We start from the raw sequence: 14,070 nt of genomic DNA on the forward strand, positions 1-14,070 counted from the left end.
TATAAGACGATCTCACTGTGATTTTTTTTTTATGAATTGTTTTCTTTAATATCAGACACATTCAAATATAATTGAAAAATTGGTGGAAAGTTTTCTTGCATACAGATAATGATAAGTATAGATTTTGGGGTATCGGCAAATCACTTGTCTTGGTTAATTGAACAAATCAATAATGATAATGTCCTTTTAACTCATAAAAAAATTAAATTTAAAGTTCGAGCGTCAAAAAGATTTCGTCTTTTACATACACTGTAGGATTGTCTGTATTTATAATATTTTTTTACCTACAGTAAATATTTATATAAAATAAAGTTATATGTAAATAGTACTTTTTTTTTAAAAAAATATAAGATCTTAGGTACGAACAAAAATTAAATTTTAGATCTTCAAACGATTCATATTATCTATTATATATTTTAAATATATCATTTTATATTAGAAGAGATTAACTATGGTATTCAAAATGAGAATACATTGAAGTTATACCAATAAACATTAGGTACTTGATAAATTTCGTTATCATCTATTAATGTGTTCTTTGTGCTTGGAAGATTCATGGCCAGTGGATGGCAAAAGGGGCCACATGATATTTGGGCATTGGACCAGACTCAACAAAGATGATAATTATTGCACTCAACAATCTCCTTTCCAATAATTGCAGTATTCCTTGCAATCAACGGGAATCGAACTCGTGACCTTGGCTCTGATACCAATTGTAGGACCGAGTGCTTACCGTTTTACCAAAAGCTATAGCTTGCAGTGATGGTGCAACTAAAATCTTTTAAACCGCACAGCAGCTCAAGTACCACGGTTCGATCGCTCTATCAAACAGAGACAATTATTGCACCCAAAAGCAATTCTTGTATTATTTATGTTCATATGAACGGTTTGCATGGGTACATACGATCATCTTTTTTCGTGGGAATTGTATCAGTTTTCCATGGGATTTTGAGCATTTTAGTGCCTAATTCTTCAACTAAAGACAAAATTATGTAAGTTCTGATTTGCATATATACCCAATCTCGGGTCTGGAAACTTTCGTTCAAGCCAAAGTTGTTTCTTGTCTAGTAGAAGCAAGCGTCTTATGTTATCAATTATTCTGATTATAACTAGATTGCTTTCACATCAATTTAAAATTTCTAGTTTTATCATATTTATATAATACAAATTTTTGGTGTTCTTGAAAATTTAATTTGTAAATTTTGAGAATCCTGTTGATTTCACGCTTCGAGTATTGAGAGTGCATGACATCATCTGTAAATCTCTAACTCAAATCTATTTCTAATTTTAACAAATGATCAAACGACAAGCAAACAGTCTTTCTACCACTTTTGTGTGTGAGTATTTAGCTGAAAAAACTTTCCAGAGATGGCAGCTGCCACAGCTGCTTTGAAATTGGGATCTCTGGTTAGAGTAGAAGCCATATGTTCCACCAAAGAGTGTTGGAGTTCAGGGGCAGCGATTTTGCCTCTTGACTTACTCCTTGTAGTTTCATCATGACTAGTCTTTGGAATGGTGAGATCGAGCGTGATCCCTGCAGGTCCGGATGAACTAAGAGAGGTCGAGCATGGCATGTTACCAAGATTCGCGCTCCTATTCGGGGTAGAATTTGCCTCGAGTTTCAAGGGTTGAGGATGGTTATGCTTCCCTTCATAAGTTGCAACTAGAACCGCTTGATCTTCCATGCTTCTTTGAACCTGTGAGAGTGTAAAAGTAGAGGTTAATTAGTTCCTTGGAAATCAAATCAGTCTTGTACATGAGAGCTACTATTTTTCTGCATCAGCCTTTAATTAATCAAATCATTTATCTTCGCTTGTGCCGGCAAAAAGATTTGCTCCCTTTTATGCTCATATTTCTTCCTTTTTTTCATATCTCGAGTTAGATTTTTTTTGTTCAAAAATACATAGAATTAAAGTAGAATAGAGTAACGAAGAGACAAAAATGCAATACCATGAAAATCAACTTTCAACGCAAAAATTTATGAGTCCATGAAATTATTTGTTTTCCTTGCTTTTGCATATAATTAGAAAAATATGGTACACATAATTATATAAAATATATATCACAATTAGGGGTGGGAAAAAATACCGAAATACCGAAATACCGAAAAATCGTACCCAAAAAAATACCAAACTTACCGAAAAAATCGGTATACCGAAATTTTTGGTATGGTATCATACCTTTCGGTACGGTATCATACCGTACCGAAATTTTCGGCATCGGTATCGGTATGGAATATTTTTTTTTCGTACCGAAATACCGAAAATAATTTTTTTATTATTATTTTTAAATTTAATTTCGGTATACCGAAAAAATTGTCGATATACCAAAATGTTTTCGGTATACCGACAATTTTTTCGGTGTCGGTACGGTACCGGTATGAACTTTTTTCATACCGAAAATTCGGTATACCGAATGTGCGGTATACCGAATTTTCGGTATCGGTATGAAAAAATTCCATACCGATATTTTCGATACGGTATACGGTATCGTAGTTCGGTACGGTATACCGTATCGTACCCACCCCTAATCACAATCTTAGAGCTAGCTATTATCATATATTTATCATAATCACCATAATATCATGCGTGTTTATTCCAATTTGGCTTACAGAGAATAGGTACTATGTTGAATTATGTTGGTTATTTGCATCAAAGCTGCCACCTCTTATTTGTTAGTCAAATTTAATAAGTCAATTGTCAGTTCCTAAATTACAGGCAATTTGTTAGTTTGTTGGTTATTCATTAGTCTATAAATTGTAAAGATTCCGTTGAATAAAACTGAAGTTCTCAGCTTTCTTTTCTAATATATCTTCCAACTTTTTTCATACTTTTGTACAAAGATCTTATTCATATTTTTATTCTTTCATCTTTAAACTATCAAAGTGGTATCAGAGCTCTCTTCTTAAGGGATATGTGAGTTCATTTGACTGTTTGAAATGGAAAGTGAATCTCATTTTTCATCAATGGCTCCACCAGTCTTCGATGGAGAAAATTATCAAATGTGGGCAGTGCGTATGGAAACGTACTTGGACGCATTGGATTTATGGGAAGCTGTGGAAGAGGATTATGATGTTCAACCTCTTCCAGCTAATCCTACTATGGCACAGATCAAGACACAAAAGGAGAAAAAGACAAGAAAATCAAAGGCAGAAGCATGCTTATTTTCAGCGGTTTCGGCAACGATTTCACAAGAATTATGTCTCTCAAAACAACTAAGGCAATTTGGGACTATCTAAAGGGAGAATATGCAGGAGATGAAAGAATTAAAGGGATGCAAGTTCTAAACTTGATCAGGGAATTCGAACGTCAAAGAATGAAAGACTCAGAGACAATTAAAGATTACTCTAACAAGCTTCTTAATATTGCAAACAGAGTAAGACTTCTTGGATCTGAATTTACCGACACAAGAATTGTTGAAAAAATTCTTGTTACAGTACCTGAAAGATATGAGGCAACTGTCACTACCTTGGAGAATACAAAAGACTTGACAAAAATTTCTCTTGCTGAATTGTTGAATGCTTTGCAAGCACAAGAGCAGAGAAGACAAATGAGAGAGGATACAACATCTGAAGGAGCCTTGGCAGCCAAACATCAAAATTTGGCCAAATACAAAAAGAAGAAGAAGAATTTTGAACGGAATGAAGCGAGTACATCCGTCTTTCCAAAAGGAAAAAATGGAAATCAAAAAAATTCGTATCCAGTTTGCCAACATTGTGGAAAGAAGAGTCATCCTTCATTTAGATGCTGGAGGAGACCTGATGCTAAGGGTTCCAAGTGCAATCAACTTGGGCATGAGGCAGTGATATGCAAAGAAAAAGCTCATCATCATGAAGTTGAAGCCCAAGTTGCAAATCAAGAGGATGAGGATCAGCTTTTTGTGGCATCTTGCCTTGCAAGCATTAGCTCATCTGAAAGTTGGTTGATTGACAGCGGATGCACCAACCACGTGACTCATGACAAGGGACTTTTCATAGATTTCAAGCCAACTGATATCATTAAGGTAAAAATTGGAAATGGTGATTACATTTCTGTCAAAGGAAAAGGAACAATTGCCATAACAAGTGCTGCAGGTACAAAGAAAATCTTTGATGTTCTTTATGTGCCAGAAATTGATCAGAATTTGCTAAGTGTTGGTCAATTAATGGGGAAAGGCTTTAAAGTAATCTTTAAAGATGGTTTTTGTCGCATTCTTGATGCCATGAGTCGGGAAACTCTCAAGGTTAGAATGAAGGGTAATAGTTTTTCTTTTGATCCCATGAAAGAAGAACTTGTTGCATATTCTACTGAAATCAGCAACATTGGAATATGGCACAAGAGGCTCGGTCATTGTCCTTTGGAAAAGATGCAGCTCATGCAGGAAAAAAAGTTGACAATTGGCTTACCAAACTTTGGAAATCACTTGTTAAACTGTTATACTTGTCAATATGGTAAACACAGAAGAAGACCATTCCCAAAGTCAACTTGGAAGGCCACTCAAAAGCTTCAACTTATTCACACAGATGTATTCGGGCCTCAAAGAACACCATCATTAGCAGGTAGTCGGTATTACATCAGTTTTATAGATGATTTTACAAGATTTTGCTGGCTTTTCTTCTTAAAATTCAAATCAGAAGTTGCTGGAGTATTTTGGAAATTCAAGAAAATTGTGGAGAATCAAAGTGGTTGTAGGATTCAAACGGTAAGATCTGATAATGGAAAAGAATACACTTCACAGGAATTCAATTTGTTCTGTGAGAAAGCCGGCATAGAACACCAATTAACTGCTCCATATACTCCGCAACAAAATGGAGTTAGTGAAAGGCGAAACCAATATATAATGGAGATGACCAGATGTATGCTTCATGAGAAGGAGTTACCCAAGAAATTTTGGGCTGAAGCAGCATGTACAGCAGTTTTTTTGCAAAACAGATTGCCCTCCAAGGCTTTGAAGGATAAAACTTCATTCGAGGCATGGTATGGTTATAAACCTTCACTCAAATTCCTAAGAGTATTTGGTTGTATTTGTTTCTCTCACGTTCCACAGGTCAAGCGGGATAAACTAGACAAAAGGTCCGAACCATGCATCTTTGTGGGTTATAGTTCTGCCTCTAAAGCCTACAAGGTGTATCAACCTCAAACAGGGAAGTTAATTGTTAGCAGAGATGTGTTCTTCCTTGAGGAAGATAAGTGGAACTGGGAACAAACAAAAGACACATCTACAAGCAAGATAAAATCAAGTTTGCCAATCCAAACTTCAGAAATTGAAGCGGAAACGGAAGATGATCCACCAATCCGTGGAACAAGATCACTTCATGATATTTATCAAAGATGCAGTGTAGCCATTTGTGAACCTGCATGTTATGAAGAAGCCATTAAAGACCAAAAGTGGAAAAAGGCAATGGAGGAGGAGCTATCGATGGTAAAAAAGAACAAGACTTGGGTGCTAGTTGATAGGCCAAATGATAGAAAAATAATTGGAGTAAAATGGGTGTTTAGGACCAAGTTCAATGCTGATGGGTCTATCAATAAGCACAAAGCTAGGCTGGTTGTCAAGGGATATGCTCAAATTTTTGGAGTCGATTACTCAGACACATTTGCCCCGGTTGCCAGATTAGACACTATACGGTTGGTCCTAGCTATAGCAGCTCAAAATGGGTGGAAAATATTCCAGCTAGATGTAAAATCAGCCTTCCTAAATGGTCTACTGGAGGAGGAAATCTTTGTTGAGCAACCAGAAGGATTCATTGAAGAAGGCCATGAAGACAAAGTGTGCCTACTAAAAAAGGCACTCTACGGCTTAAAACAAGCTCCACGAGCTTGGTATAGTCGTATAGATGATCATTTATTGAGCTTGGGTTTTGAAAAAAGTCTATCAGAAGTCACCCTATATTTTAAGAAACAAAATAATGGTTTTCTTGTTGTCTTTGTATGTGGATGATTTGTTGGTGACAGGTAGCAATGCCAAGCTTATTGATGGATTCAAGCAAGATATGATGCTGGTCTTTGACATGACGGATCTTGGGCTAATGACATATTTTCTTGGCATAGAAATCAAACAAGCTGATGGAGAAGTTTTCATCTGTCAGAGAAAATATGCTAAAGAAATACTTAAAAAGTTTCATATGGAAGAATGCAAAGAAATGGCTACACCAATGAATCAAAAAGAAAGCTTAAGCAAGGAAGATGGTTCAGACAAAGTTGAAGAAAGATATTTCAGAAGTATGGTTGGATGTTTGATGTACCTAACTGCTACAAGACCAGATATTCTTTTTGCTGTAAGCATTCTCTCTTTTTATGCATTGCGCTACTGAAATACACCTTCAAGCCGCAAAAAGAGTCATTAGATATATCAAAGGGACTGTTGACTAGGAGTGGGCATAAAACCCGAAAAACCGAAAAAACCGACCGAAACAAATAATTCGGTTTAAATGGTTCGGTTTTATCAGTTTTTCGGTCGGTTACGGTTTTAAAATTTATGAGATTCGGTTTTTCGGTTCGGTTTTCGGTTTTACTCCCCCAAAAAACGAATAACCGAACCGGCCATGTTATTGTTAAGTATAGGGCTTTTATGAATAATGGGCCATATTGTATAATGGGTTATGGGCCTATTTGGATTTAACCATAAATTTTCAATATGTTTTCTTTTCTTTCTTAGGGCGACGTTTTTTTTCCTTACCACTCACCACTACCGTCTACGAGACTACGACTACCAGTCACCACTCGGCACTCACCATAGTCCACAGCCCATAGGTATGCAGACCACAACGCAACGCTCGTTTATAGCTTATGGTGTTCTGATGTTGATGTTACTTTATATTATCAAATGAGTTATTTTATTGTTTCGAATTTCGTTTTTAATAACATGGTTTTGGCTCTAGTTCTCCTCCTCCAGTACCCATGACATATTCTGAAACGCCAAGGGTGGGAGGGGCGGGGGCTGGCAGGGGAGCAGAAATTTTGGAGGGGTGAATCTGATTTTTGTCTAGATGCGCACAAAAATTGTTGGATTATATTTGATGTGATTCGGAATGACAATAATAGTTTGGAAAAAGAATCGGTTTGAACTTGATTCAAGAGTTAGATTCTTTGATCTTAGGACAAAATTGACGTAGATTTTGTTTAATTAATCCGGTTCGATTTTCACAAAATGGAATCCTCTTAAATTATCGGTTAAAGTTGGGTCGAGCCAAAATTTCGGATATTGCTTAATATATTGTTGATTGGAAATTAAAGAATTGGTATATTATTATGCTCATGAAGTAAGAAATATTCGAAGTTGATCTTTTGATGTCAAAAGTTGAGTCATCTTTACCAGAAAAATTAGATGACAATCGTTGGCTGATCGAACCCACTAATCAAGGGCGTTGATTGAATCTTAATATGTACAAAATTACTGGAAAGAGAGGAAAGAGAGGAAAATGGGTCTTGTGGTTTGATCGAACCTACTGTCCATTCTATATACATATACATTGATACATTATTGCTTTTTCCTATAATTAGTTCATGGTTTCCATATATGTTTGTATATCTATGTATATATATGTTTATTGATTCAGCAATTAAAGTTTTTTATTTTGAGTACTTCTGGTTTGATTTTGCAAGGGCACACATGCAATGTTTATCATTATTGTTTCTTGACTGGTTAATTTGTTTCATTTTTTATAGATGGCAGAAAAGGAGGGTATGATCGATGAAAGCAAGAGTTCAAATGATAACTCCTAATTCGTCATCTGTAGATTCGGTTGATGTTGGGAAAAAGCGAAAATCTGTAAGACCTAGATCTCTTATTTGGGAACATTTTGAGAAATATGAGGATTCTAATGGGACACGTAGAGCAAAATGTAATTATTGTGGTTCAAGTTATGCTGCCGATTCAAGTTTAAATGGTACTTCATCATTGGGTGCTCATTTGAAAAAGTGTAAAAAATATCCATGTAATGTGGAAACTAAACAAGCAAAAATAGCCTTTCAAAACATTTCAAAAGATCATATAATAATCAATGCTTGGAGATTTGATCAAGAAGGTTGTAGGAAAGCTTTGGCCAAGATGATACTTGTCGATGAATTACCTTTTAGTTTTGTGGAAATGGAAGGATTTAGACACTTTATAAATGTGATACAACCATCATTTAGAATTCCTTCTCGTAGGACTATTACAAGGGATTGCTTTGAACTTTTCTTGGAAGAAAAGAAAAATCTTAAGCTTTTTTTCAAGGAGACACGTCTAAGAGTTTGTCTTACAACAGACACATGGACTTCAATACAGAGAATTAATTATATGTGTCTTACTGCTCATTTTATTGACAAAAACTGGAATTTGCAAAAAAGAATATTAAATTTTTCTCCAATATCTAGCCATAAAGGCGATGATATGGCAATTGTTATCACTAAATGTTTGCTTGATTGGGGTTTGGATAAGGTCTTCACTATCACAGTCGATAATGCTAGTTCGAATGATACTACAGTGAAAGAGATGTCAAACCAATTAAGTAAATGGGGAAGTAATTTGATGGATGGTAAACACCTTCATGTGAGGTGTGTGGCTCATATAATCAATCTCATTGTTCAAGATGGCTTGAAAGAAGTTGGAGATTCAGTGAGACGAGTTAGACAAGCTATAAGATATATTAGACAATCTCCTGCAAGGATTAAAAAATTCAAAGATTGTTGTGAACTTGAAAAGATAACAAGTAAGAAGTCATTGTGTTTGGATGTTGTTACTAGGTGGAATTCTACTTACTTGATGTTGAAAGTTGCTTTGGAATTTGAAAATGCTTTTGTAAGTTATGGTATTCATGATCCTGGATTGTTGGATCATCTTCTTACCCATGTTTGTGAAGATGGAAAGGATGTAGGTGCATTGACAAGTGTTGATTGGGAAAATGTGAGAAAAATGGAGAAGTTTCTTGAAGCCTTTTATAATCTTACGTTGAGAGTTTCAGGTTCATCATATGTTACTTCAAATATCCACTTTCATGAAATTGGCGAGCTTTCTTGTGTTTTAAAGTTGTTGGCAGAGAATGATGACAGTGTTTTGGCTACGATGGCAAAAAGGATGAAATTTAAATTTGACAAATATCGGGGTGCTCCAGGAAAAATGAATAAGATGATTTTTATTGCATGTGTGCTTGATCCTCGTTTCAAATTTGATTATGTGGCTTTTGTGCTTTCGAAGATGTATGGGCAAGAGAAAGGGGAGCAATTAAGAGTTGAAATAAAGTTGTATATGACTTCTTTGTTTGAAGGATATAAGAAGGTCACTTCAAAAATGTCTCAAGGATCATCCACTAGTAAAGTTGAGCCATCGGGTATAAACATAGGAAATATTCATAAAAGAACACTAATACAACAAGAATACTTGAGACATAAGGCTGAAAGTGGAAATATGGATGCTAAGATTGAGTTAGATAGGTATCTCGATGAAGATGTTGACGTTGCAAATGAACATTTTGATATTTTGCTTTGGTGGAAAATTAATTCTTCCAAATTTCCTACTCTGGCTGAGATGGCTCGTGATGTGTTAGCGATTCCTATTTCTACTGTGGCGTCGGAAAATGCTTTTAGCACCGGGGGACGTGTTCTAGATTCATTTAGAAGTTCATTAACACCTCGATTAGTGCAAGCTCTCATTTGCCTTCAAGATTGGTTCCGAAAAGAATCTTCTCCCATTAAAGTAGAAGAAGACTTGGATCATCTTGAAGAGATTGAATCTGGTAATAAATTTGTGTATTTTTTATGTTTTATTTTAAAATTATTTTGTTATTTAATGTTGGCAATAATTTTCTTACTTTTTTTTTTAGATTTGATCAATATTAGAAGGGATTCTTGCATTGGAAGAGATTCTTGCATAACCAATATATAAACATTTCCATGAAATATTGTAAGTTAAATTTCACTTAATGTATCTTGTATTTGGTGCATTAAACTGCTAAGCCAATAAGCTTCCATTTTATTTTGAAAGATGAAGATGCCTTGTGTAGATCTGGTCCAGAACTACAATTTCACACTAATACTACAATTCCACCAAGCTATTGTGTTTGAAAAAATTATTGTTTGTGAGGTTCTACCTAACCCTGAACTATTCATACTAAAGGATACTTTTAATTACAGGATCTTCTGGTACACAAGTAGAAGCAAGGCTGGTTGGGATCAATATCATTATAGGAAGGTAAGATAATGCATTTTTAGATTTAAGCATTTACACTTATTGTTATTAGTTGTAATGAATTTATTGTTTTTTTCCATAAAAAAAGGATTTTTTTTTATGACTTTGTGAAAAATCTTTGCAATTAATTTCAATAAGTTTAAGTTATTGTTTCAAAATTGTGATTCATAATCACTTTATAATTGTAATGAATTTAATGTCTTTTTTTTTTTTTGCTAAACAGGATTTTGGAATTTAAGAATTGGAAGTTCAAATATTTTGAAGGAGATGGCCATACGAACTGTTTTGGGATTGTCAGACGTGGAGTTCCATTCGATCTTGTTGACACTTTGTTATATTTCCTATTACTGAATATTCAGTTGGCTTCAAGCATTTCGGTGTTTACATAGTTAATTAGTTATATATTGTTATTATATTCGCATGACATGTTTGCACACAACACATTATATATATATAAGATTAAGTCCCACAAATCAAATGTTTGACAAATACTATGATTTAGATTTTATAGACATAAAGTGACGTATAATTTTATTTATTAACAAAATTTTAGCTAACCATATGTAACCGACCGTCTAAACCGAACCGTAATACGAAAAAACCGAACCGAACCGTAATAAAATGGTTTGGTTTTGGACTAAAAATATTCAAAACCAAAAACCGAAAAACCGAAACATGGTAGAGAAAAACCGGACCGAACCGACCGACGCCCACCCCTACTGTTGACTATGGTGTAAAATTCAAGAAGTGTCAAAACTTCAAGTTGACAGGATTTTCTGATAGTGATTGGGGTGGATCCAAAGATGATATGAAGAGTACATCTGGGTATTGTTTTAATCTAGGATCTGGTGTGTTTTCTTGGTGTTCCAAGAAGCAAGAAAATGTGGCACAATCCACTGCAGAGGCGGAATTTGTTGCTGCTATAGCAACAACAAACCAAGCATTGTGGTTGAGAAAGTTGTTATGTGACTTACACTTGAAGCAATTAAATGTTACAGAGGTATTTGTTGACAACCAAGCCGCGATATCAATATCACATAATCCAGTTTTTCATGGAAAAACCAAACATTTTAAGATCAAGTTGTTCTTTTTAAGAGAAGTGCAAAAAGAAGGAGAAGTGAGCCTGATTTATTGCAAATCTGAAGACCAACTTGCTGATATATTCACAAAACCTCTTCCAGCAAACAAATTTGAGTTTCTTAGACAAAGACTTGGAGTTTGCAGCCCTTAATGCAAGGAGGAGTGTTGGTTATTCGCATCAAAGCTGCCACCTCTTATTTGTTAGTCAAGTTTAATAAGTCAATTGTCAGTTCCTAAATTATAGGCAATTTGTTAGTTTGTTGGTTATTCATTAGTCTATAAATTGTAAAGCTTCTGTTGAATAAAACTGAAGTTCTCAGCTTTCTTTTCTAATATATCTTCCAACTTTTTTCATATTTTTGTACAAAGATCTTATTCATATTTTTATTCTTTCATCTTTAAACTATCAAATTACCTTCTTTTTGACTGGGCATCTTGGAGCATAAGAACACCTAAAGTAAGCCCGCGGAGAAGGGTTATCTCTAGTCACTTTCTGCCCATACTTCCTCCACTGATAACCATCTTTTACTAACTGCAACCGTTGAAATTTACAGTCTTTGAATACAAGACACATACCAAAAAACAAACTGATATACATATGTATGTGTCATGTGTGTGTGTGTGTCTTGAATCTGTGGTGATTATATTCATTACTACTTACGAGACTTGCATCAGATGCTTCGGTTCGAACATAAGTCCGCCGTATCTTTCCTTTGTTGTCTTCTTCCTCTCTCGGTTTCTTGCACGAATCTTCATCGCTGGAGCTGCTTTCAGAAGAACCGTTAATAATGTTTGCTTCAATATTATTGTTGATACCACTTTCAGGTTTCCTCTTTCTTGAAATCAAATCTAACTCCGGATTCTTGATCTTGTACTCCTTTAATCTGTTTTGTAATTCATTGTAATTCTCGCACATGACCGTCAATAATCCAGTCAGTTTCTTGTTTTCAGCACTCACCCTATTCAGTTCCTCTATCAAAGCACCCCTCTGTTTGACCAGAAACAATAATAATGAAGTTAAGACTCAGAAAATATCAACAACTCAACTGATTTGCTCCATCGATTTCAAATGTAATTAAGTTAGTAGCATATTGTATTTTCATTAGACGGGCCGACAACTAAACACATATTTCACTCATGTTCACGTTTTTTTCTCGATCAGTAATTACTTTCAAGAACTCGAACACTGTCAGAAGCGAAACCAGAATTTTTACATCGACACAACAAAGTTTACCTATATGCAATAATTTTAGTTTTCAGTCAAATTCCAGATGAAATATGTCTGACAAAAAAATTTCTTTCATATGCAATAATCCCATATAAACACAATTGCTATCAGTTGCTACAGTGTGTTTTGCATGTTAATATGTGTTCTTGTGGATGTACTGACCTCTTGTTTCGCACATACTCTTGCTCCCGATTTCAAACTGCTTTCCACTTCATGTTTCTGAAATCCAGAACAAACAAAAGCAATCACCAAACTTTCATTACCAAACACAACTTGAAGTTGAACTGCATTCAATTTACTGTGACAAAGAACTAAATAAGATTACCATACTAAACATTTCAGGAGCTTCATCAAGGAGCCGAAGAGGTTTCGAATTCAGATCCAATGAATTATTCAGAAGACTAATGAACTCCATATCTTCCGCAGATTCAAGAAGGTGAATTCCAAACAATTTAACTCAATTTAAATTCTTCTAGATCTTTGATATGTTCTATATATCCGAGAGTGCAACTTTTGGCTGCTCACAATAGTCAAACAATGAAGAGAATATTATATGTACATGCGTGCATATATGTATAGATAGATGAAGAGTGAGAGAGGGTAGAAAAATTAAATAAATACAATTGAACCGACAAGTTACAAAGAGGTGGGGATTGGGAAGGAAGATGGATTGCCGGAGAATGAAAAGTATATTGGATTTATCTTTGAATTTATGACAGCATGGATATAGCAAGAAGTTAGAGTAAGGTCGGCTGATTCGGCAAAAAAAAATGAAAAAAAAAAGATAAATAAATATTAAGAGAGAGCAAATGTGAAATATATTGGGAAAATAACATTTATTGAGTTAATGATGTCAAAATAAATGTATTTTTAGCTTTTTAAGTTGTTTGAGTTATTTTAAAATGTGAAATACATTTAAATTTGGCTTTTTTCAGTAATTTTTTTTTCTCCATAATATTAAAGTTTTAACCTTCTTGATAGTTGAGTTTCAATAGAAGTTTTCGTAGCTCATGATATCCCCATCAACATGGGACGAGTTTGTTATACATAATTTGTTCGTTAATTTAATATTGTCTATCAGACTAACGTATTTTGCAAACTATTTATTTGTTTAGTTTTTCAAACTAAGTTACTAACAGACACCAGAAGAAGCATGTTCCGAGTGAGAGGGAACGATCATTTTCTATATTCTTGTTTAGTTTTTCGTTTTTCCCTAAATATGAATATAATCTTTTCAGATGTATATTTCTTGAAAAAGGTAATTTCCCAAAAATATGGAAAAAAATCTAAACTTGCTCCAAATAAATAGGAGTTGTCACTTTTCGAAGGTCAAATTCTTTAAAAGAGAGATATTTTCTAAAAGAATTTTAAAAACACAGCAAAACAAAACTAAACTAAACTTCGCCTAGTCGTTTTAAAATATAAATATACTAGTTTATTTATTTATTTTATTCGAGGAAATAATAGTAGTTTATTTTCAAGTTCGCATTTATTAAATGGAGAAAAGTTATTGAAGACGTTTCAAATATTGGGAGTGGTTTGATATAAGTCAAAGTCACGCCCGCCTTTGACCGAATTAGAACGGAACAACGTGCGAGCCTTACCTATAAAATAAT

The 14,070-nt window shown here is 34.5% G+C and overlaps 2 protein-coding genes across 3 annotated transcripts; one reads left to right on the plus strand and one right to left on the minus strand.

Annotated features, from left to right (window-relative positions):
* Positions 1-1,187: 1,187 nt before the first annotated feature.
* Positions 1,188-13,116, minus strand: LOC142542415 (putative WRKY transcription factor 40). 2 transcript variants are annotated; one of them, XM_075649038.1, is made up of 5 exons: positions 12,767-13,116; positions 12,617-12,663; positions 11,888-12,214; positions 11,642-11,758; positions 1,188-1,697 (listed from the first exon to the last, which is right to left on the minus strand). In XM_075649038.1, exons 1-5 carry the CDS (start codon positions 12,867-12,869, stop codon positions 1,323-1,325), a joined length of 969 nt encoding a protein of 322 aa, XP_075505153.1. In that variant the 5' UTR covers positions 12,870-13,116; the 3' UTR covers positions 1,188-1,322. The 2 variants fall into 2 exon arrangements, with proteins under 2 accessions (XP_075505153.1, XP_075505154.1); XM_075649039.1 differs by having other exon boundaries at positions 12,617-12,673; positions 12,780-13,114.
* On the plus strand, positions 7,672-10,596 carry LOC142541276 (zinc finger BED domain-containing protein RICESLEEPER 2-like). Its single transcript, XM_075647842.1, has 3 exons — positions 7,672-9,694; positions 9,782-9,861; positions 10,370-10,596. Exons 1-2 carry the CDS (start codon positions 7,672-7,674, stop codon positions 9,841-9,843), a joined length of 2,085 nt encoding a protein of 694 aa, XP_075503957.1. The 3' UTR covers positions 9,844-9,861; positions 10,370-10,596.
* Positions 13,117-14,070: the final 954 nt, after the last annotated feature.

The sequence above is a fragment of the Primulina tabacum genome, chromosome 4 (genome assembly GCF_025594145.1).
Source record: "Primulina tabacum isolate GXHZ01 chromosome 4, ASM2559414v2, whole genome shotgun sequence".
In the NCBI taxonomy this organism is placed as follows: domain Eukaryota; kingdom Viridiplantae; phylum Streptophyta; class Magnoliopsida; order Lamiales; family Gesneriaceae; genus Primulina; species Primulina tabacum.